This window comes from Cnephaeus nilssonii (genome assembly GCF_951640355.1).
Source record: "Cnephaeus nilssonii genome assembly, chromosome: 11".
NCBI lineage: Eukaryota > Metazoa > Chordata > Mammalia > Chiroptera > Vespertilionidae > Cnephaeus > Cnephaeus nilssonii.
The window spans coordinates 48,554,921-48,579,582 of NC_137082.1; the positions used below are offsets into that span (position 1 = coordinate 48,554,921).

At 39.0% G+C, this 24,662-nt stretch overlaps 1 protein-coding gene across 6 annotated transcripts in view; it reads left to right on the plus strand.

Moving 5' to 3' along the window:
• Nucleotides 1-24,662, plus strand: part of CCDC102B (coiled-coil domain containing 102B) — a 165,183-nt gene that overhangs the window by 33,904 nt on the left and 106,617 nt on the right. For all 6 annotated transcript variants that reach the window (XR_013814191.1, XR_013814192.1, XR_013814193.1 and 3 more), the window contains 3 exons: nt 135-756; nt 3,846-4,063; nt 10,732-10,840. Coding sequence is in view for 2 of the 6 variants with exons in the window: in XM_079784199.1 (XP_079640325.1) it covers nt 135-756; nt 3,846-4,063; nt 10,732-10,840 (949 nt within the window). In the remaining 4 variants the exon portion in view is untranslated. The remainder of the gene's footprint in view (nt 1-134; nt 757-3,845; nt 4,064-10,731; nt 10,841-24,662) is intronic.

Consider the following 24,662-nt stretch of genomic DNA (forward strand, 5'->3'; position numbering starts at 1 on the left):
TGCTTGAAAGAAAATATTCAATATTGAAAAGATGCATTCTTTTTCCCCCAAAAAATTTTAAATTAAGTTTTGTTTTTGTAACTGCAAGGGAGATTCAAAAGTTAATTATGTGGTTTTTGTTTGTCTTTTCTTAGGTCTGGAAAGATAAATATGAATTTAGAATCCATTTATCGGTTAATTGAGGAAACACAAATCTTTGGGATGCAGGAGTCAGTGGTTAAACCACGGCCCGACGTGGGTGCACCTGCCTCGGTCCCCAGGGACACCTGTAATTCCTGTTGGCCACTTAATAGGCTACAGTCGCATGCTGCCCACAGCTTCTGTGCTCACGGGTGCAGCACCAATGAATGGGATATTTGTGAAGAGCTTCGCCTGCGGGAACTTGAAGAAGTCAAGGCCAGAGCTGCTCAGATGGAGAAGACCATGCGGTGGTGGTCAGACTGCACAGCCAACTGGAGGGAAAAGTGGAGTAAAGTTCGAGCTGAGAGGAACAGTGCCAGGGAGGAAGGAAGACAACTCAGAATGAAATTAGAGATGACAGTGAAAGAATTGAGTGCACTGAAAAAGAAGCAAAGTTCGCCACATCAAAAGGAGACCTTGGAAGCTAGAGTTGCCCTGGACCAGACGCGTCCTAGTTTCATAGATGTGTCCTATGTACAAAGGGATCAATTTCAAACTGGCTCGCAAATGTGTGAGTCTATCAGAGAGTGTCTGGTGAAAAGAGAATTTCCCACAAAGGAGAACAGAAATACTGTGGTAAGGAAATAAAGACTGGGGAATCCAGAGTCCGTGGACATCTTAGAATGCTTCCAGGCGTCCTCAAACTACGGCCCACGGGCCACATGCGGGTGTTTTTGCCGTTTTGTTTTTTACTTCAAAATAAGATATGTGCAGTGTGCATAGGAATTTGTTCATAGTTTTTTTCTTTTTTTAACTATAGTCTGGCCCTCCAACGGTCTGAGGGACTGTGAACTGGCCCCCTGTTTAAAAAGTTTGAGGACCCCTGGAGACAGTGATGGGAGGAAGGGGAACTCACAGATCCAGGGGGGACTATATTTGTTTTCCATAACTGAGTGCTGCACACTGGGTGACTTCAGTGACAGAAATGTCTAGAGGCCAGAAAGTTCTAGAGGCCAGGGTTGGTTTCTTGTGAGGCCTCTCTCTTTGGCTTAGAGACGGCTGTCTTCTCCCTGTGCCTTTACATAGTCTTTTCTCTGTACATGTCTGTATCCAAGGTTCCTCTTCCTATAGGAGTGCCATCATTAGGTCCACCCTAATCACCTCCTTTTAAAATAATCACCTCTTTAAAGACCCTGTCCCCAAATACAGTCACATTCTGAGGTACTAGGGGTTAGGGCTTTAGCATATGAATTTGAGGGGACACATTCAGACTATAATAGTGACCATACAATTTTTTTTTTTTTTAGCAAAAATGGACCCAGCATTGTTTTGTGTGTTTTTCTTTTTATGTGAAAAACAAATGTTTAGAGAGATTTCTCTCCATTTATCCTTGCTATGTCAATAATATTATAAATTATTCATACAGTAGTTTGAACTTTTCCCAAGGTTTGGAATTCTGCCCTCATAATTAATTTCTGTAAAATGGGTACCATAGGCCAATACCTTTAGGGAATGCCTCATACCCATTCTTGGAATTTCTTGGTATACTTAACACTCTTGAAGTTCCTAAAAATTCTGCATGAAATAAACTTTTTAAAAACCTTTTTTAAAATCTAGCAGTTCATACCCATATTTATCTATGAACCACGTCTCCCCCCCATTTTTTAAAAACTGGTAATTACTATTAACAACCCTTGGAACATACTTCAGGAAACTTTAGGAATTCATGTTATCTCTTTTCATAGAATCAGTTTATATTATATTTTCTATGTAATTCCATTTCTAAATCATAAAATTGCTCTTTTATAATTCCATCTAAAATTTTAAGCCTTTCCATGATGTATGTAAATTATGATAAATATAAATTTCTTTGTAAATGAAAAAGGTTAAAAAATTCTAATTACTTATGCTTATTGAGTCTTCCAGATTTATTTTAAATATAATTTTTTTTAAACTCAGTAATCTAAGCTATTAGTCCTCTTGTGTATATCTTTGGGAAATGTTATATATTCTCAAAATTCAACTGTATTAATGTATGTATTTGAATATAGTGATGGAGACTTGAGAATATAGCTCACATAAGTTGTTCTGAATGTACAAATATTTATTATTACAAGTAATAGACACCACATTTGAGAATGTGAAAGATTCTCTTCACATATGTTTTACTGAGAAATGTTCAATATCTTGGGACTTCATTTGAAATATTTTTGTATCATTAGTATTAAAAACATCATACATCATACATAGTAGATCTTTATTAAAAGTTTATTTATTTAGGGAAAAGGATAGTTACAATTCCTTGTGATGGTAGTGAAATAAGTTGGTTTCAATTAGCTGTTTTTATTTTGATCAGTTTTCCTGCTAACTCTAAAGATACTTACATATGAATGGATTGTCTTACCATGGTATTTTCCAAGGAGAACAATACGTCTTATTTTATTGTTTTTCAAAATGAGACATAATAACCATTAGTTGTTGAGAGAATGAAAAGATGAGTCATGCTAGTAACCTAACATTTAAAAATAAATACTAAAGCCCGGGTGGTATAACTCTGTGGTTGAACATTGACCTATGAATCAGGAGCTCCTGGTTCGATTCCCGGTCAGGACACATGCCCAGGTTGCAGGCTCAATTCCTAGTGTGGGGTGTGCAGGAGGCAGCCAATCAATGATTCTCTCTCCCTTCATCTCTGACATTAATAGAAATATTTTTTAAAAATAAATAAATACATAAATACTAAAAATGAAGTATCATTAATATTTTATTTGAGCTTGTCTATTAATTAAGATTTTATTTGAACTTTTCTTTATCTCATTTTAAACCCACAATTCAGGGCAAATTTAAATTATAGACAGATATCTATAGCATGAGTTTGGCCAAGTTTTGGAATTACGATGTAATATTTTGAGGCAGTGTACTGCTCTGATAAATGATGCTTATGTATATTAAAATGTCCCATTAAACTCTATTTGAGCTTTAACTAGTGACCTAAATAATAGTTCAATAAACAAGCCTAATAAAAGATTCAAGAATTCCCTGAAAATTCTTTCTCCTCTGCCCTGCAAAGATATTAAAAAGTAATCAGCTGGCTTTCCTTTGAAACTCTCAAGTGCCTTGTGACAAAATAAACTTTAAAGAGAAATTCATAAACTCATTAAATAACTCTTTACAGCTGTTCAAGTTCATGCTTGGCTATTTTTAGCTGTGATTATAAAAAGAAAACTAAAAGTTAAAGCAGACTTTTTTGAGACATGTATTTGATTATAATAAGGTAGAACATAGAAAGAAAGAAAGATGCTCGAAGAATGCAAGTTAATGTTTGGCCATATAACACTATTAGAGAATGATTAAAAATGAAAATATACATATCATATAGACACAAAGAACAGTGTGGTGATAGCCAGAGGGAAAGGGGGTGAGGGATAAACGGAGGCGGGCAAAGGGGGAGGGAAAGTGGGTGGAAAGAGACTTTGCTTTGGACGATGGGCACATGATGTAGTGTGCAGATGACGTTTTGTTGAATTGTACACTTGAAACCTGTATGGTTTTGCAAACCAATGTCATCCCAACAAATCCAATTTTAAAAGTGAAAATATGAATTTGATCGCGAATTATAACATTTATTTCCTTCCAAAAATATGGAAATATTCTGCATGATTTTCCTACTGAGAGATTTAAAAATTCAACAGTAATAACTGTTTTATGTTTTTTTTTCCTTTTAGGAAGAAGGTTTGATTCTCGACCCATTAAGATTAAATGAGGAGAAACTCCATCTAGACTGCTCCGATTTATTCGAGAACAGTGGTTCTGGAAACTGTGCAATGAGACCTGGGCTACGACAGCCAGTGGGACATCTGCCTTTGGAGGATGGAGTGCCTGAAATGTCTACTCTGCAGGAGCATGTGGATGAGCTCCAGAAAATCCTTAGGAAAGAAAGGGAGTGAGTACGACAATGATCAGTACAACCATCGTCTCCCTTAACCAAGTCTGGTTTTCAAACTTCTTCAAATTAAGGCCAGCAAGCTGGCCATTTGATCAGTCATTATGTTCTAATATTTAAAAGATGAATTTTCTATGCTACATTCATTTTTTAAAATTTTGAAGAGTAATTTATAATTTTTTAGTTTTTATTCTTTCATCATAACCTTGTACTCATCAGCTCTGGTAGATTTACCTTATTAATATTTGAATCATTAATGTATATGGTTAAAATAGCCAGTATATTATCAATACACTGAGTCAATTTGTCTCTTATGTTAATAAAATACAAATCATGATTTTGTGAGGTATTAATCACAGAATAAGATGCCTTACTCATTGACCATTTTTGGTATAGAAGAAAGCACTAGAATTGAGATTCAATGATCGGGGTATTCATCTTAGTTCTGATATATTTTGTTCTTTCATATTTACTTAGCCAATAGATACTATTTTGTCCTTAGTAAAACTATGCATAATGATGCTTATATTCCAGTTTTCTATTGTTTAGTAACAGAACTTCCCAAACAACACTTATTGAAACAGCAGTCACCATGTGTCTGTTCATGGGTCCGGAGCACACTTTCCTGTGTGTGGCATCAGATGGGAGAGCTCAAGGGCTGGGGGCTGAAGCCATCTGAGGCCTTACTCACTCTGAAATGCTTAGTTCTCACCTCAGGCCTCGTGGTAACACCTGCATGTGGCCTATCTTACCTATATGGCTTCTTCACTGCATAGGGCTAGGTTGCAAGTGAGCATTTTAGAGGCTCAGTGAGAACTATATAATGTTTTAATGACCTTGCCTCAAAAGTCAGTTAATATCACTTCATCATTCTTACTGGTGGAGACAGTCTCACAGGCTGATGAGTTCAAGAAGAGGAGCACTCTCAATGGGAGGAGGGCATAAGTCCAGTTATGACAAGAGCATGTAGGATTCTACCACTGAGGCCTCCATCGTTGGAAAATGCAACCTGCCATTTGCCTTCCTCACTGAATTCTAACGGATCAAACACAAATAAAGTCTGGGAAACTGACCACTATTATGAAATACTCCATATGCTTATATTGTTCATATTTGAAGGGAATATTTATAGAATATTTGATGCATGTTAAGATGTGGTCCCCAAATTTAAAAAACATTTTCCCATCTCTTTAGTTATAACTCTTAATAAGCAAAATTTTTTAAAAAGCTGGGAAATGCACACACACACACACACACACACACACACACACACACGCGTACACATAATAAAAACCTGGGAAATATATATATGTGTGTATATATATGTATATATATATATATATACACACATATACATATATATGAATATAATTATTGTATGACTAGAGGCCCAGTGCATGAAATTCATGCACGGGGGTGGGGGGGGTGTCCCTCAGCCCGGCCTGCACCCTCTCCAATCTGGGACCCCTCGAAGGATTTCCTACTGCTGGTTTATAGGGATCAAGCCTAAACCGGCAGTCGGACATCCCTCTTGCAATCTGGGATTGCTGGCTCCTAATCACTCACCTGCCTGCCTGCCTGCCTGATTGCCCCTAACCACTCTGCCTGCTGGCCTGCTGGCCCCCAACTGCCCCCCTGCTGGCCTGCTTACTCCAAACTTCCCCCCCGCTGTCCTGATCACCTCCAACTGACCCCCACTGATGGCCTGCTCGCCCCCAACTGGCCCTCTTGTTGGTCTGCTTACCCCCAATGACCCTGCCCCCCACCAGCCTTATCACCCACAACTGCCCTCCCCTCTTGGCCTCTAACTGCCTCTACCTCGGCCCCGCCAACATGGCTTTGTCCAGAAGAATGTCCGGAAGGTCTCCTGGAAGGTCTCCCAGTGTAATTAGCATATTACCCTTTTATTAGCATAGATAGAGGCCTGGTGCACAGGTGGGGGCCAGCTGGTTTGCCCTGAAGGGTATCCCAGATCAGGGTGAGGTTCCCTCAGGCCGTGGGGTGGCCTGGGCGAGGGGCCTGTGGTGGTTTGCAGTCTGGCCATGCCCCCATGGGGTGAAGGTACCTGCTGGAGGGGCGTGGCCAGCCTGGGTTAGGGGCTGAGGGCTATTTTCAGGCTGGCCACAGCCCCTTCATGGTGGGGGTGGTCCTGCTGGGGTGCCTGGCCAGCCTGGGTGAGGGGTTGATGGCTCTTTGAAGGCTGGCCAAGCCCCCCTGTGGGGACCTTCACTCCATGGGAGTGTGGCCAGCCTGGGTGAGGAGCTGAGGGCTGTTTTCAGGCTGGCCATGCCCCCTGGCGATCCAGGCTCCCAGCCCCTCCTTCTTTTCTTTCTTTTTTTTTTTTCTTTTTCAGCGCCTCCTTGAGAGGAGGCCAGGGCTGGCTGGAAGCAGGTATCTGGGATTTATTTATTTATTTATCTGCTATAATTGAAACTTTGTAGCCTTGAGCGGAGGCCAGGGCCGGCCAGGGCTGGCAGGAAGGTTGACTTCCTCCATTGCTGGGGGAATCCCAAGCCTCCTGCCTGCTCCAGCTCCGTGGCTGCCGCCATCTTTGTTGGGTTAATGTGCATACTCGCTCCTGAGTGGCTGGTGGGCGTAGCAGAATGATGATCAATTTGCATGTTTCTCTTTTATTAGTGTAGATGGTTTCAGTTTCCATGGTTTAAATAAATTGAAATAGTGATAAATATACGCAAAAACCTTTCACAAATACTGTATTTTATCTGCCATTTCTTTTCTATGGTAAGTTTCTTATTAGTCCCTCTGATATTTATACATACCACTAACTTCTTTAGATTCTTGGTCTCTACTTCACTACATGAATAGATTGTGATAATACAAGCATCTGTTTATAGAATAAGTATTTATTATTCTACAGTTAACTGTACATTTCTAATAGAGGCAATCAACTTGAGTAGAAAAGTGAATAAAATTGAAGTAACTTTTAGACTGTAGGTCTCCATCAAGTTCTAAACTCTGTATTTTATTTATTGAAGGATTTAACTTTCTAGGGGCTATAGACTTCTCTCAAACCCACACACAATGGTACTTCACTGCCATAATGGGAGCATGAAACTGCATTTCCTCGAGGTAAACTTCCTATGATGCAGTTTTGATGATACCCATGTGTATCTTTACTCTCTCACTCACACACGTATACATGAACATATATATTTGACTTCCTTGGAATAAATGAACGACCTCCATAAAAGCAAATTCTCCAGTTCTGAGCCACTCCAATATAAAAACTCTAGACAGGCCAAAGAATAAGGGGGAAGAGGCCCTCAGTATCCAGTTTGTCTTTTCACTCTCCTCTTTACGGAACCCTCCTAAGGGTGTTGTGTCTATGAATCATCATTAGCATGCTATCCACAGGAGGCCATTGCAAAGCCTTTTCTCTATCAGGAGAATGTTTCCCAAGGTTATAGCATATACTGCTGCTATAAATCTGTCTAATCTTTTAAATTCCTCCTCCTGGAATATCAGCAAGTGGGTGGCTGGCGTTGAGAAGATGTGAACATGGTTTTTTCTGTGTTCCCAGCTGGTGGGAAAATTCTCCAGACGGGAGCACAGGAATCAGTGGGAGGATTGTGGGAATCATTCCCACCGTTATCACTGATGAGGAACTCCTCCTTGAATATGCTCAACTTCATCACATTATTGTACTCATAGTACTGTTTAGTTTTCTGTGCAATTATCCATTATCTGAGATTTGCCAAAAGCCTGTGCTTTTGGTGTTGAATTAAGAAAATCATTGCCAAGACCAATTCCAGGAGCTTTTCTCTGTGTTTTCTACCAGGAATTTTATAGCTTTAGGTCTTATAGCTAAGTCTTTAATTCATTTGAATTGATTTTTGTGTGCTTTTGCAATTGTCATTTCCCAGTATCTATTTTGTGTTTAGGTGGTTGTCCACCTAATGAGATAGAGTCCATTTTTCTGAATAGTCTACAAAAAAGGCTAGAAAGTTTCTGTCTCAGTCTTCCTTCCAATTAGGGTGCAAACATTTGACCTGGGAGCAGGTATTCAGAGGTAGCCACCTGTCTTCTTAGTAGCAAAAGCTGATGCTGCAAGGAAGAGAGCACCTGCATTCCTCCTGGTGAGGAGGAATGCAGTGGTGGCAGCTACATCTTGTTTCCTGAGGAGTAGTGGCCTCTGATCTCTGTTGACACCATCCTGTGTGCCCAGCAGTTGGTACTGAGGTCATGCTGTGCTCTCTGTACTATACTGGGGTCCTTGGTGGGTGCAGATGAGAAACTTTCAATAGCTGTTTGTTATTTCTCACTTCATGGAATCCCCATTTCCTTCCCTGACTCTCTGAGATTCTTTGAACTACTAATATCCTTTTTCTGCTTAAATTGGCTAATCTATACTAATAAAAGGGTAAAATGCTAATTAGACCAGCTAGACCGGATGTCTTCTGGACAAAGCCACAGTGGTGGGGGCCAAGGCAGAGGCAGTTAGGGGCTATCAGGCTGGCAGGGGAGAGAAGTTAGGGGTGATCAGGCTGGCAGTTAGGGGCGATCAGGCAGGCAGGCAGAGGGGTTAGAGGCAATCAGGCAGGCAGGAAGAGTGGTTAGGGGCAATCAGGCAGGCAGGCAGAGTGATTAGGGGTGATCAGGCAGGCAGGCAGAGTTGTTAGGGGCAATTAGGCAGGCAGGCAGGTGAGTGGTTAGGAGCCAGCGGTCCAGGATTGTGAGAGGGATGTCTGACAGTCGGACATTCTCTGAGGGGTCCCGGATTGGAGAGGGTGCAGGCTGGGCTGAGGGCCCCCCCTCCCCCCCAGCCCCGGTGCAGGAATTTCAGGCACTGGGCTTCTAGTCCTATATAATAAAAGGTTAATATGCAAATCAACTGAACAGTGGAATGACTGGTTGCTATGATGCGCACTGACCACCAGGGGGCAGACGCTCAATGCAGGAGCTGCCCCCTGTTGGTCAGTGTGCTCCTACAGAGGAAGTGTCGCTCAGCCAGAAGCCCTGAGCTGGCTCACGGCTGGCGAGCACAGTGGTGGTGGCAGGAGCCTCTTCCACCTCTATGGCAGTGCTAAGTATGTCCAGCTGACAGCTTAGACCTGTGCCCGCCGTCAGTCGGACATCCCCCGAGGGCTCCTGGACTGCAAGTGGGCACAGGCCGGGCTGAGGGACGCCCCCCGCCCCGAGTGCATGAAATTTGTGCACTGGGCCTCTAGTATGAATATAACACACTCATCAGACACACTTAATTGATACCAGGAGAGAGTACTGGCAAGAGGCAGGGAAGGTGACAGGCATGGGGTCTTCCCAGGACCAGTTCAGTGGCATGAGAGTGGATTTTGTTCCTGGAGGCATCACCTCCATCTTCGGTCTCTGGTCCTCCCAGATGTCTCCGAGAGCTTTACAATATTCTTTAAATATCTATTTTCTAATTAAATGAACTATATATGGCTTTGTCTATTTGCTGAAAGGAGCTGAAAATGAAAGAAACTGAAACGTATATCTATAAATAGTTGGGAATTCAATCAGGAAATGAAAGTATATTAATAAAATTTTTTATTATTCATTGTTTAATACTTAGATTAAATTTTGGACTAATAAAAAAGTGGATATCTAAATGTCATTGAAAGTTAATTATTTTTGTCTGGTACAAACATTTAACATTAGTAGGCCTTTAAGAAAATACTGATTTGATATTTTACAATGAATTATCACACAGTTTATTAATGATTAATATTTATTTCAAGATATTAATGTTTCAGGAATTTTCATCTCTGAAAAGTATTTTATTTAATCTTTCTGTTTAGATGTCTGAATGTTATGTCCAATTATTATGGGATTATGATAGTTTACAAAGTACCAAAAGATTGCATAGAAATATAATAGTTTTCCAGAAATATTATTTTGGTTTACCCTTAATCTTTTGTATTCTGGAAATTGTATACATTTTAGCAATCTGAGTTTTAAAAGTTTATATCATCATATTAAATACTATATTTTTGCTGAGTTTATCTTAATTTAGTATTTTTTAAGAATTTGTGCATAAAATATGCAGTATTTTTTGTGTAAAATTATATTTTTTTCTTTACCTTCTTGTAGTTCAAGTAGTATGATAGCTTAAATTTAACTGTGTGATTAATCAATTATGGAAATCTTTATAAAATATAGACTACATTGATTAGACCAGAAAATGAAGAATTTAAAGAGCGCTCTCTGCTGTATAAAGTTAAGTATGCAAAGTCCTTAATGCTTGCTTGCAGAAATAGTCACAAACCTTTTATGAGGCTACACTAAAAATATTCAAGTATCATATTGCCATTCATTTTTAATGTTTTATATATACTTATTTCTTTAAAAATGTTTTAAATTCTGTAGGAAATAAACATTCCTGTTATATTCTTGTTGCTCCAATAAATTAAAATACAGGAGAAAGCAGACAGAAAGTCAATTATTTCGATACTGGCTAAGCTAAATGAAATATATCTAACCAACTGTAAAGCTAATTGACAGAATAATAAATTAGAGTTCATTCAATATTTATAATTTTTCATAAATTTAAAAAGGTTTCCTGTTATTACTATGATCATATATAAGGTAAATATAAAAAATTAGGAAAAGAACACATCTAATTTTGAATGCATTCTTAAAATTATTTTTAAATTGTAAGCCTGTTTTGCTTTTATTTCTTTATTTAGAATGCGCTCATCCCTGGAAAAAGAAGTAGAACGACTGGAGTCATCTGTGTCTTTGTGGAAACAGAAGTATGAAGAACTGAAAGAATTGACATCTAAAAATAGGAAAGAGGTATGGAGACTTAGGACGTAAAGGAAGAAATGAAACTGAGGGTTCTCTTTGGTCCATGTGTAACCTAGGGGGCAGAAACCTCTATAAACAAAAGAAAAAAGGTTAAAAGTGGAACTTCCTCTATAAGAGGAATATTGGCACTCACATGTCACTGGTGGACTGGTCAAACTCAGGCCATAAGAAATCTTGTTCTTAATAACACACATAGACACACACACACACACACACATACACACTCACATATAAACCACATGTCTGCTGACAGCTGTTTGAAGAGCATCTAACTCAATGATGTAATTGTGCCTTAATTAAAAGCACTCTTCATTAGTTGTTAAAAAAAACAATATTCCTCTTTATGAAATTCCCCATGAATGTTGTTTCAGGTCTGTTTCCAGCAAGTGGTAAAGTTTAGAGTCATTAACTTAAGTTCGCAAATCCACATGATGGGATGTTCAGGAACCTGAGGTGGCAGAAAAAGCCTTACTTATGGGACAGACAAAGGCACCCCAATGGCCGGAAGGCACGGTAACCTCTGTGCACAGATTCAGAAATAAGTCAGCTCTGTCACCCTGAGAACCACTAAGATTAGAAAAGAGGGAGAACTTTTTTCCAATATTCTTAACAAATGTTGCCTGCTTGAAAATCATCTACTGGTATAAGAAAAAATAATTTCAGTGAGAACTACAGAAAGTTAACTTGAGAACATTTCTCAGTGAGGGGTAAATTAAACAATTAAAGCTAACCAGCAGCTATTTTTAGCTTATTTCTTCCTAATGCATGGTAGATCGCCAGAGTGGCTTTGTTTCTAGCTTAAACTCTGGATACACACACACACACACACACACACACACACACCCTTTATATATGGACTCACACGTAGCTAACTAATCATGTCTCTGGGTGTGAACATTGACAGTAAATTAGTTTTATCCAGGAGAAATAGTTGACCCACAAAAATCATGTTATTCTTAGAGAGTATGTGTATTTGTTCTATAATATAACGGGCTCTAAATTTAATTGAGAAAGCTAATATTTAAGATAGAATTGGTCTTTAATTTTAAAAGAAACATGCACTTACTGTATGTTGCCACTAGTGGGAAGTGCAGACTTGATAATGTTAGTCTCCTAACTACTTTTTAAACAAGTCACTTAACATTTATGTTGCAACTGTTTTTGAAAAAAGTCATGGTTTTGAGTTGGCTTACAAAGTGATATGTATATTTTTAAATGTTTAACTTTTTTTTCTATTCAAAGATGATCTTTTTGGCATCAAGTGGGAAAATGTGTATTTGAATTGTTTAACAAAGCTTTATAGATGAGAAAAAAAATAAAACCAATGTAGCATTTTACAGGTAAATTGGGTTTATATTTTGATGCCCAAACATATTAATACATATGTGATCTTTTTACCAGGTAAAATGAGGACAGGGTTGTTGTAACAGAAAAAAAGAAAAACACCCTCAAAATTGCCTTGGAGACTTTGTTTAACTATTTAAATGTTTGGGTGCATGTTTTAGATAGATGAACTATGAATTTGAGCAATGAATGAATGTGACAATGAATGAAAAAAAGTTTTTATTGTAGATGATGAAAAGTTAATTTAAACAGACATAAAGAAAAAAAAACATTGTTTAAATTATTTATGTGGATATTATTTTTAAAACTATCTCTTTCCACTTCCTAAAAAGGAATTTGTGCTATTCTTGGGGCCTTTGTAAAGACACATATGTAGCCTGCACATATATTTAAATTATTTTTGTAAAATATTATACCTTTTTAAAAAAACTTTAAAATCAGAATAAATAAAAATATTTAGTCACCCGTTATTGTTCATATATATGTTGTTTAATCTATAATAATAAAAGCATAATATGCTAATTAGACTGGACAGCCGAACGACCTTCCGGATGTCCTTCCGGACATCCTTCCAGACCACCTTCCGGATGAAGCCGGGGCTGCGAGGGCAGAGTCCCTTGCACAAATTTCGTGCATCGGCACTCTAGTTGTTTTATAATAGATGATAACAGAACAAGATTTTTATGGTACATTTAGAAATGGCATTTTAAAGTAATTATAATTGTGAAATATTCAAAGTTCTTGTATAGTTGACTTACCAAAAATTGTGTCATGATACATCATACTTCATATGAATTCTCCTTACTTAACTTCATTCCTCAAAAAATTTGAAAATAACCTTTGCTTTCACTGTAGCTCTTCATCTACTGTACAAAAACATTTGAATACAGTATAATTCTTTTTTAGATGCTGAAACTGTTAGAAGCAACAACATGCCTGGCTAGGAACTGCTGATGGAAAGATTAGTAATTTTTAAGAGTTGGAAACCAATGTGTTTAATAGGCCAAGATTTTTAAAAATGTATTTGAAAGTCTGGTATGCTTCAGAGGGAAGTCATTCTTAAATCACTGACATGTAGAGAAGAGTAAATATAAGAATTTAATTGTAAAATCTAATAAGTAATTAAAATGCAACCCAGACAATGAGTAGCAGAGATGATTACATTGAAAATGATATTCCCAGGCTGACTTTAATACTTATTTTGCTTTTCCTTTGCAAGTCTGTAAATATTGGTTTGGGATTAGATGATGAGTTCCAAGTGTGCTGAAATGTTCATTTTTATGAAATCTCATCATCTAGAAAATCAAATGTAAGTGATAATGATACAAATAATTTTTGTACCTAGCTTTGATGATAAATGACTCTGATTCTTTCCATAATGGAAGATATGTCTGTTACCACATGCAGAGAACACTGCTAACATTTAAAAACTGGCATCAAGCTGAAATGAAATGTAACTTATTAATCTTCTTTGAAAATGTTATGCTTTTACCTGCTTTCTTTTTAAGGACTTCATTGAGAAGTCTTCTATTTGTGATAATAACAATGTTTCTAGTAGTTCATAATTTACAACATGCTTTTATAAAATTTCATAGTCAATACTTTTAGAGATGAGGGCTTCATGGGGCCTTATCGTAGTACTAACAGCTGACATTGAAGCCTTAAATACCTCATGCACCTTTCTGATTTGGGGGAAATAAGGAGGTTAGTATTAGGAATTAGATGTAGCTAAAACTCTACATGGATACCTTCACTTTGAAAAAAAAAGATGTCATATGGGAACTATTCTGCATATGACATGAGCGGGGGGTGGGGGGGACAAGAGGAGGTCCTGGAAGTTACATGATTTTTCTCTTGCTCCTCCTCCCATCCCCCTTTCCCTCCTCCTCCCCCTCCCCATCACCCTGGTTCTCACGCCTTCAGACTCCTACTTAATACAAGTACCAGCTTTCCTTATTCTCCAGCTTGCAGACCACAGATCGACAGAACCTGAGACTTCTGGGCTTTGTAACTGCAGGAGCCAGTTCTTATAATAAACCTCAGTCAGTCTCTCTCTTTATATGTATAGGGTGCCCCCCCCCAAAAAAAAAATGTGTACACACTTTGAAAGAGTATAAAGTCAGTGTTCATTAACATATAGTTCATTTTTAAAATTTAAAGGAACCTACAGAAATGAATAAATTTTTTGTCAATGTGTTTTCAAACTGATGACCATTCTGGTCCAGGCACTGCTGATAATGTAATACTTTCAACAATAAAGATTTAAAAAATAAATTAAATTAATGAATAAATAAATGCAGGGACTAAAAAGAGAATCATTTTGTTCAGTATTTGTACACCCTCAATTCATTGACTGTTGCTGGTTTTGCACCGTAAACTTTGAATTTTATATATCCCCATAAAAAAAGTCCAGTGGCACTTCAGGATACATTTTCTCTGTTCAAAGCTTAGTCTGGCTTCACACATTATTTCAAGTCAGTTAAACCTGAAAAGGAGTGAAAATTGAGTTATCAGCTGTTAAGGTGTGTATATATTTTTACATATCCATATATAGATATCCATGGTCTTAGGCGACCCTGCTAGCAGTTCTCAACCTGTGGGTCGCGACCCACAGGTTGAGAACCGCTGCTATAGAGCCTAAGACCATTGGAAAACACAGATATTTACATTATGATTCATTAACAGTAGCAAAATTACAGTTATGAAGTAGCAATGAAAATAATTTTATGGTTGAGGGTCACCACAACATGAGCAACTGTATTAAAGGGTCACGGCATGAAAAGGTTGAGAACCACTGCTCTAGCCAGTCACATGGTGCTGTCCACCACAGTTTACACGTCCCTTTAGAAAGAGGCATGGATTTAGTCCAAAAAATTCTTCCCTTACTATTTTTTCCTCAAAGAAATGGACGAGATTTTTAAAAACCTTATCAAACTTGTATGTTCACTGTATGCCTTTCCCAGTGAATGTCAGCTTCATGACAATAGAGCTCACATCTGCTTCATTCCCCTCTCTCCACCCAGTGCTGAGCAAACGTGGTTATAACTGGTGGTGAACAGGACTTCTGTCTCTAGCTCTTTGTGCTTATATTTTTGAATGGGGGCCATGGCTATTGTGTGAGGAGAGCAGTGGGAATCCTAGACTTGTCATCTATTAGCTCTGCATCCCTCAGGATTTTAGGTTTTCCAGGGCGCTGGAGTGAACCTTCACCCCAACATCCTATCCATCATGAAAATCTGTAAGCTTGTTCTTTGCAAAACCTAAATTAGCTTATCAGGCCAGAGAGTGAGGCTGATGAAACACCACATTAGAATTCTGTAAATGTATAAGAACAGTGAAACATATGGACACCACTTTGCTGATAGAAGTGCCTCAAGACCTTTCTAAACAAACATAATTAAGAATAATACGAGTACTAAATTACAGAAGTCAGAATTAATTGAACTAAGAGTGGATAATTTATAGACATTGCTAAGGTAACCTTCAGAGCTGAGATGACTTACTTAACTCTAAGGCTATTATAAGAATTATGAAATAAAATTAGGCTATTCAGTATCCACTTTACTTGTAGAAGCATAAAATGATGAAGAAAAAGGTAGGTTGAAATCAGATGTTTTAATATCTAAGTTAAGCATCCTATCTAATAAAAGAGTAATATGCAAATTAACCATCACTTCCCGATAAAGATGGCAGCACCCACAGCCAATAAGGAGGGAATATGCAAATTGACACGACAAAGATGGCAGTGCCACGGAGCCAGTGGGAGAGCGGGTGGGAAGCCAAGCCAAGAGGTGGGAGAGTGGGCGGGAAGTGACCCAGGAAGCCAAGCCTTCTTGCCAGCTCTCCCGCTTCCTGCTCTCCGGCCAGGCTTGGCTTCCTGGGTCACTGGGGCCAGAGCCAGCAGACACACCCTGTGTCCCTAGGTCCCCTCCTCTCATTTCCAGGAAATAAAAAGTCCGCTGTGTGCCCACATTTTGGCACAGCCCCTGCCTGCCGCGGGTGCCTCCTCCCCCAGTAGGCAGTGCTGCACAGCTCCTGGGCACCTGTCTTCCCATAGCTTACATGGACAAATACGTGCAGGCAAAGTCAGGAATTCAGCTTCCAGCTCTCAGGGCACTGCACAGGAGACCTAGGGGAGGTGGAGGGAATGGTGGGAAGAAAGGGGGGGTGGGGAAGGCACCGACCAGCAGTCGCTCCAGCCCTGCCGAAGTTTCACTTTTTGTCTGTGGGTTCACTCCTGGGCCCCGCATGAGCTTTCTGGGATAAGTAGCTTTAGCGAGCAGGGAGACAGCCGGGCGCTGCAAGGTAAGGGTTGGTTGCATGGTCTGGGGCTCGGGACACGCTTAAGGGCGTGGGGCTGGGCCTGTCCAGGTGACAGTTAGGAGCCAGCGGTCCCGAATTGCGAGAGGGATGTCCGACTGCAGGTGCAGGATTGGGCCTAAACTGGCAGTCTGACATCCCCCGAGGGGCCAGATTGGAGAGGGTGTAGGCCAGGCTGAGGGACCCCACCCCATGCACAAATTTTGTGCACCAGGCCACTAGTTACCATTATAAAGTTTAAAGCATAACACAAAGAATTCAGCTGGTGTTTAATTAATCTATACAAATTCATAATTTGAGAATAATAAAAAAGCAGGTTAAGAAATTAATGATGAGCCGAAACTGGTTTGGCTCAGTGGATAGAGCATCGGCCTGCAGACTCAAGGGTCCCAGGTTCGATTCCGGTCAAGGGCATGTACCTTGGTTGCGGGCACATCCCCAGTAGGGGGTGTGCAAGAGGCAGCTGATCGATGTTTCTCTCTCATAGATGTTTCTAACTCTCTATCCCTCTCTCTTCCTCTCTGTAAAAAATCAATAAAATATATATATATAAGAAAAAGAAATTAATGATGAGGTCATGAAATGAGTTTCGCTATGGCCATGGTTCCACATAGTGGAGAGCATTTGGTGTATGAAACATCTTTTTTTAATATTAGGGGCCCAGTGCACGAATTCATGCACCTTGAAAGGAACTGTGGGCCACGGGCTGCGGTGGACACAGGGGTGAGTCTTGGCCCATCCTTCGCGCCTCTGCCCGGCCCCTCCCACCACAGCCCCGATCCAGATCCCCTATCTGCCAGCAGCCCCGCTCCCACCACCCCCACTCCCACCCACTGCTGGCGTAGAGCAATTGGGGCCAGCGCCAGCAGCGGGTGCGAGTGGTGGCTCCAGCACCGGCTGCGGGTATGAGCGGGGCCGGCACCGGCAGTGGGTGTGAGCAGGACCATTGCCAGCAAAGTTGAGAGTGGCAGCTGCCGGCCCCAATCGCCCCTCAGGAGCAGGGGGAGGTAGAGAAGCCCTGAGGGGTGATCGGGGCCAGCAACTGCCTCTCGCACCCGCTTACGGCACCAAAAGATCGGGGCCGGTGCTGGGTGCCGGCAGCAGGTGTGGGCTGCGGCTCCAATGCCAGCAGCGGGTGTGAGCGCCCAACAGGACCGTGGTGCGTGAGAGCAAATAATTTTCAGTAACCACCAGAGGCTCGCCCTGATGACAGCGACCGGTATCCCACCTGAGACTGGCGCCCCCGCTCACCTGCTCCACCATCCCGCCACGACCAATGCCCACTATGTTCTGTGCTCTGCTGCCTGCTGCCGATGCCCGCCATGTTCTGCGTGCACCCCCTGGTGAACACGTCATAGTGACTGGTTGTTCTGTTGTTTGGTTGTTCCGCCATTTGGTCTATTTGTGTATACGGGTTTTATATATATAGATTTTAGTTGACAGGACATTTTCTAGTAATACATGTATCATAATACAAGGATTCTATTTTGTTCTATAAGAAATCCCTCCACAGAGATATTTGGTTAAGACCATTTTGGAGATAAGGATCCTTCTTTCAATAAATAGCATTAGTTTTTTTTGTTTTCTGTTTTTTCCTGCAGGTTCAGTTTTTGTGTTGAAAAGGTGATTGGGCAAGGCCCCTGGCTTTTTCTTTTTTTTCTTTTCTTTACTTTTCCTTAAGAGAATAGCCATCTCAACACTGCCATGGACTGACACCATAAGTATTGATTATATACTCCTGAGTGAAGAAATCAGATTTAAAACAGGAATGTATAGTATACCATTTAAAAATTATCTATGATATAAAAAATCTGTAATATTTAAAATTATCCATTTTTAATATGTACTACATATCATCTTTTACTCTATAAACATCCCCTTTATTTTTTTAAAACATAAATTTTAAGACAAAGACTCTAGGGTTAAGAGTTTATAATTTTGGGCGTTTGGAGCTGGCATATTTTGGGGGGCGTTCTATATATTTCTAATGCATTTTTAGCTTTATTGAGGTATAATTTATATGCAAAAAATTGCACACACTTAAAGTATACATTTTGATGACTTTGGATATATACACACATCTATGATACCATCACCACAACCAAGGTACTAAATATATACATCACCTCCAAAAATTTCCTTGTATTCTTGTGTTTGCGCACGCACGTGTGTGTGTGTGTGTGTGTGTGTGTGTGTGTGTGTGTGTGTGTGTGTTGTGGTAAGACATTTACCATGAGGTCTATTCTGTTAACATCTTTTATGGTGCACAATACCATATTGTTAACTATACATACTATGTTGTATAGTATATTTCTAGAACTTATTCATTTTTGCATAACAGAGACGTGACACACATTTAAAATCAATTGCCTATTTCTCCTCCACCACCCCCTTCAACCATCATTTTATTCTCTGCTTCTATGAAATTGACTATTTTAGATATCTCATCTAAGTGGAAATCATACAGTCTTTGTCTTTCTGTGATGGATGTATTTCACTTACATAATGTTCCCTAAGTTCATCCATATTGCAACAGAAAGTCTGAATGATATTTCACATTTTCCGTACCCATTCATCTGTCAATGGACATTGGGCTATTGTGAATAAGACTGCATGAACTTGAGGATGCAGACATGACTTAAAGATGCTGATTTTAGTTATTTTGAATATATATCTGAAGAGGGATTGCTGGATCACATGGCATGTCTATGTTTATCCTTGGGGAACCTCTATAAACAGATCTCCATATATCTCATACCTCTACCAATGCCTCCATCATGTCTCAGTCATTATCAACCTCACTCATCAGAATGGTACTTTTTTTTTTTTTAACCAAGGATGAACATACATTGACATTCTAATCACCCAGAGTCCATCATTTACTTTAGGGTTCACTCTTGGTATACATCCTATGGGTATAGACAAAAGTATAATGACATGTGTCCATTATTATGGAACATACATAGCATTTTTATTGTCCTAAAATCCTCTGTCCTCCTGCCTATTCATCCCTCCTTGAGCGCTACCCTCTAGCAACCACCGATCTTTTTACTGTCTCCATGGACTTGCCTTTCCAGATGTTGTATAGTTGAAATCATGTCATATGTAACCTTTTAATATTGGCTTCTTTCACTTAGTAATGTACATTTGATTTTCCTCCATGTCTTCTGATGGCCGGACAGCTCATCCTTTTTGGTGCTAAATACCATTCCATTGTCTGGATGGACCACTATTTACTTATCCTTTCACCTACTGAAGGATTTTTTGGTTGCTCCCAAGTTTTGTCAGTTATGGATAACAAACATCTGTTGGAAGGTCTCAGTGTGGTTTTCGGTCTCTTTTCATTATTACCCCTTGCTGAATTGAGTTTCTGCCTTAGATTATTTCAGAGGCCACTGACTACCTTGTAGACAGCAGTGTTTGAATGAGGCATGCTCATCTTTGTATCCAGGAGAGCAGCTCAACGCATGGGAAGTTATGTGGGAGGGACTCAGTTTAGCTGCTCTCATGAGAAGGGGCTCTGGAGGTGGTGGAGACTCAGAGCATGGGTGACAGTTCTCCAGGCCTGTGGTGCTTCCTAATTACTATCAGTAGTCTTTGTGAGTGTTAAGAAATAAAGACAGAAGGCTCATTTAGCTGGTATTTTCATAAGGATCATATGGGAGGATTGAAGAGGCACAGATGACATACTAGAACAGCGAGTATCCTTTGAAATGCATTTTAGAATGTATAATTGCCACTGGAGGCAATTTCCCTTTGTAATATAGTTCTGAAGTCATTATGATCAAAATCAATGGAAGATATAATTCCATATTCACTTTAAAACATCTGATGTGTACAAAATGAGATGCTGAAGGAATCTGATGAGGGTTCTCACATGGGTAATCCGAGTATTATAAAAAAATAGAAAATAATCTTTTAATGCAGTTGTACTGAGTTAGCAGAATTCACTAGATTTAGGTGAAATTAACAAACAAACAAATAGGTATGTCCAGGTTTCTCTTTGTGGATTTTGATTTAATAGACGGGGAGTGCTTCTCATAGAACTGGGTTTTCAGATGCTCATTATTCTGATGTGCATCCTGAATGAGATCTGCTGCTCTGAAGCACCAGATCACAGAGCTGGGAGAGGGGAAGAGAGACCATGGGAATCCCCATCTAATTTTATGTGTCAACTTGACTGGGCCACCCAAGGAGTGTGCATATACTTGATCAAAAGTTATTCTGGGTGCTGTGAGGGTGTTTTTGGATGAGACTAATATTGGAATCGGTAGCCTGAGTAAAGCTGATTGCCCTTTCTAGGGTGGGTGGGTCTCATCTAACCAGTTGAAGACCTGAATAGAACAAAGTGCCTGACCATTGCACAAGTAAGAGGGAATTCCTTCTGCATGACTGCCTTTGAGCTAGGTAGGACACCAGATTTTTCCTTCCTTTGGACTTGAACTGAAACGTCAGCTCTTCCTGGGTCTTGAGCCTGTTGGACTCAGACTGGAACTATACCAGAAACTCTTCTAGTTCTCAGGCCTTTTAACTTGGATTAGAACTTACATCACTGGCTCTCGTGGGTTTCCAGCTTATGGACTGCAGATCTTGGGAATGGTTAGCCTCTGTAATCACATGAGGCATTTCCTTATGATGAATATCTATCTATCTATCTATCTATCTATCTATCTATCTATCTATCTATCTATCTATCTATCATTATCTATTTGTCCATCCATTGTCCATCCATTCATCATCCATCCATCCATCCATCCATCCATCCATCCATCCATCCATCCATCCATATCTATCTATCTATCTATCTATCTATCTATCTATCTATCTATCATCTATCTATCCATCCATCCATCCATCCATCCATCCATCTGTCTGCCCATCCATCTATCATCTATCTATCTATCTATCTATCTATCTATCTATCTATCTATCTATCTATCTATCAGGTCCTGGCTTTTTCTACTCAACAAAATTTTCTTTTTTGTTGGTTGTATTATTGGTGCCAAAATAGCTATGCATAATCATAGTTAGTAACATCAATTATGACATGAATTACATACGTTATTTGACTTGCTTTTCATATTGATTAGGATAATGAGTTAAAAATAATTTTGTTATGTATTGTAGAAAAAGATTGTGTTAAAAGAAAGGTGCTTGTTATTAGGTGATTTAGTTTTTGGAAGAAAACCACATCCAGTTACAGAGGAGAATAATCAGGATTCCTCCTATGCAGAGGTGATCTGGGAAGCTGAGGAAATTTAAGGTCCAGTCCCCTGTCACACATGGGCCCCTTCCTAGACCTGGGCAGCAGTCTTAGCAAGATGTACATATGACCATATGTTTTGGTGTCATTTGCAAAAGTAAGATAATTGAGACACACTTGTTTAAACCTCTGTCTCTTTCCTTTCTGATATTCTCGCCAACACCCTGGTCCTCTTTTCTGTTGGACATAAAGTAGCTGTGGAAAAATTTGGGGTCTTGCCAAGTGTACATGCAGTTGGTATACAGTGAAATATTTTTATGGATTTGTTTATTATGTATACCTAGTCAAAGTTCTTTCCTCTCAGAAATATATTTGATAATGTACCATGCTTTTAATTAAATAAAGTCACATGAAAGATAAATTTTTAGAAAATCTATATTTGTGGATTACAAACTTCAAAGAGTGAATATTCCAAAGAGTAAAAAAAACCTGTGTGTTATACTGTGGGTTTATTTATCCCAATTTCATTCAATGAAAAAGATCAACTATTCTGGAAGACTATATATAAAAATATTATAAAATCAGTCATACTAAAAGTTGATACACAGTCCAAAATTTGGAGGAAATCCAATTTTTAGTTATTAAGTAGTTTTTGTTATTAATTTAAATATTATTTTTAGTATTTGTGATATTTTATGGTATTTGACAGCTTCCTAATATTTGTGAATTGTTGTTTTCTCATTTTCAATAAATATTTATTTTCATTCTTAATTTGCTCTGTCCCCAAATTGTAGATAATTCAGGCTCTGTAAAACCTGAATTTACTCATGGTCTTCTGCCTTCCCTTCGCTCGACCTTCGAAATTCCGCCAGGTGGCGGTGTTCTGCACAGCCCTAAAAGGTCCACACTGTTACAACATCTCTCAGGTATTAGGAGGAATTGTTTGTGTTTTATCTCCTCCCCAGGGAGTAATGCCCTTGAGGACAGAGACCCTTTGGGGGCTCCTTCAATGCTCCAGGGTATGACTTAGTGAGGAGGGGTCAATGGGTACTTGAGCATGGACTTAAAGAAGGTGGATAATGAATGTCTTAGGGCAAGGGAAGAAAAGTTGCTGGAAGATTAGACTTTGGCCTATTTTCCATTGTTCTCCTCCCCCTTCCCCCGCTAGAGATGGCTTTTGCTGATTCTAAGATATCACATTATTTACACAAAAAGGCACAAAGTTCCAAAGAAGAAAAGTGGTTTTGTCAGCTCTTTGGTTGTGGAAAAGATTTGCACAACTCAGGCTCCAGCCTCCAAAGATTTCAAAATGCCATATGCTAGGGGAGAGTAGGGATGCAGTCACAAACTTCAAGTCACCAAATCTAAAAATTAGGGAAGACGGAGTATTTCCAAGAATATCTTGTTTACATAAAAAGTAAATAGCACCATATGCGTGCAATTAAACAAATCATAGGTTTAACTATCATTTTAATATTAACATAGAGTTGGGGAGCTGTGAAATCAAGTTCACTTTGAATCACAATCTCAATGTTAAGTGACAAAATACATAGAGAAGTGAGTGACTGGGCTTTTGGGTTTTTACTGAAATAGTGGTACCAGTGAGACAAATGACAGCAAAACCTCAGTTGGGCTTCAGATTGCTTAAGAATGCTCCTAACAGAAGTTCTTTGAGATTTAAACTTAAATTAGAAGGTGTAATTGCTGTAGTTCTTTTGATTAGAATAGTCTTTGCTCTTTACATATATTTAACACCTTTAATGAGGTTTATTTCACATACTGTACAGTTAACCCATTTAAATAGTACATCATTCAGTGGTTTTTAATATACTCACAGTTGTGCAATCATCACCAATATCAATTTTAGAATATTTCATCACTCCCAAAAGATAAACCCTGTATCCATTAGCAGTCACTTCGACTGTCCCTCCCACCCCCATAGCTTTAGGTAATCACTAATCTAATTTAATACTATAGATTTGCCTAGTTAGGACATTTCATATAAACGGAATTTATGAGTGGTTTCTTTCAATTTATGTAGGTTTTTGAATAGGATTTTTATAATCTGTTATTCTATCAGCTAGTCCTATCACTACTCAAATAAAGAACATAAATTGATGCAGATTTTTTATGAAAACCTCACTTAGAAAAAAAATAATAGGTATAATTTTCTCTTTGCCACAAGAAAAATATTAACATTGAGCTCTTTTATTCATGCTTGAAGCAAGAGATAAACATTTTCAAATATTATTTTTCTTAAATGAATACTTTGGTTTTGACAAGAGTGCAGGCAACTATCTCATGTTTAATAGAGAAGGACTGAGTCAGAAAACAAAGAAAGACATTTAAATTTATGAGGTTTTGGAGAAATGTAAGATCTTTCCTTATTACCAGTGTTGGCACTAATTTTTTTTTGTGTGTGTGTGAAATTAAATAACATACTTTAGCTCTAATCAAATATATTCCAATGTGATTTTTCTTAGTTTTATACTATAGTAATTATGTGCAGCTTCAGGCAATATTTAATTAAAGATTAGACTATGCTAATCCTAAAAACTCTGTTTATCTAGAAGTAAAAATCGAAAACACCTTTCCTCGATGCCTTCAGGCTACCTAAGGCCTCCACTGTGATGCCCTTCGGGACTTACCCTGTTCAGGGCACACACTCCTGTATCTGGGACTTTTCCTGGCCCTTTGGCCCTTGAGTTCTGTCCAATTCCTTCACGATTCTGTTTACTGCTTTCCACAGGGCAAGTGAATTTAGCAAAATCATATTAATGTGCTATTTACATTTCACATCATCTCAACTATCACTCTCAATGCTTCCAATTCAAAACTACTTTACTAAAACTGTTCCAGTCTAGTGGCATTCAATGAGGATTAAAATTTCCAATAAAGAGAAATATGCTATTTTACCTTAGAGGTATTTGATTTAGAAATTTC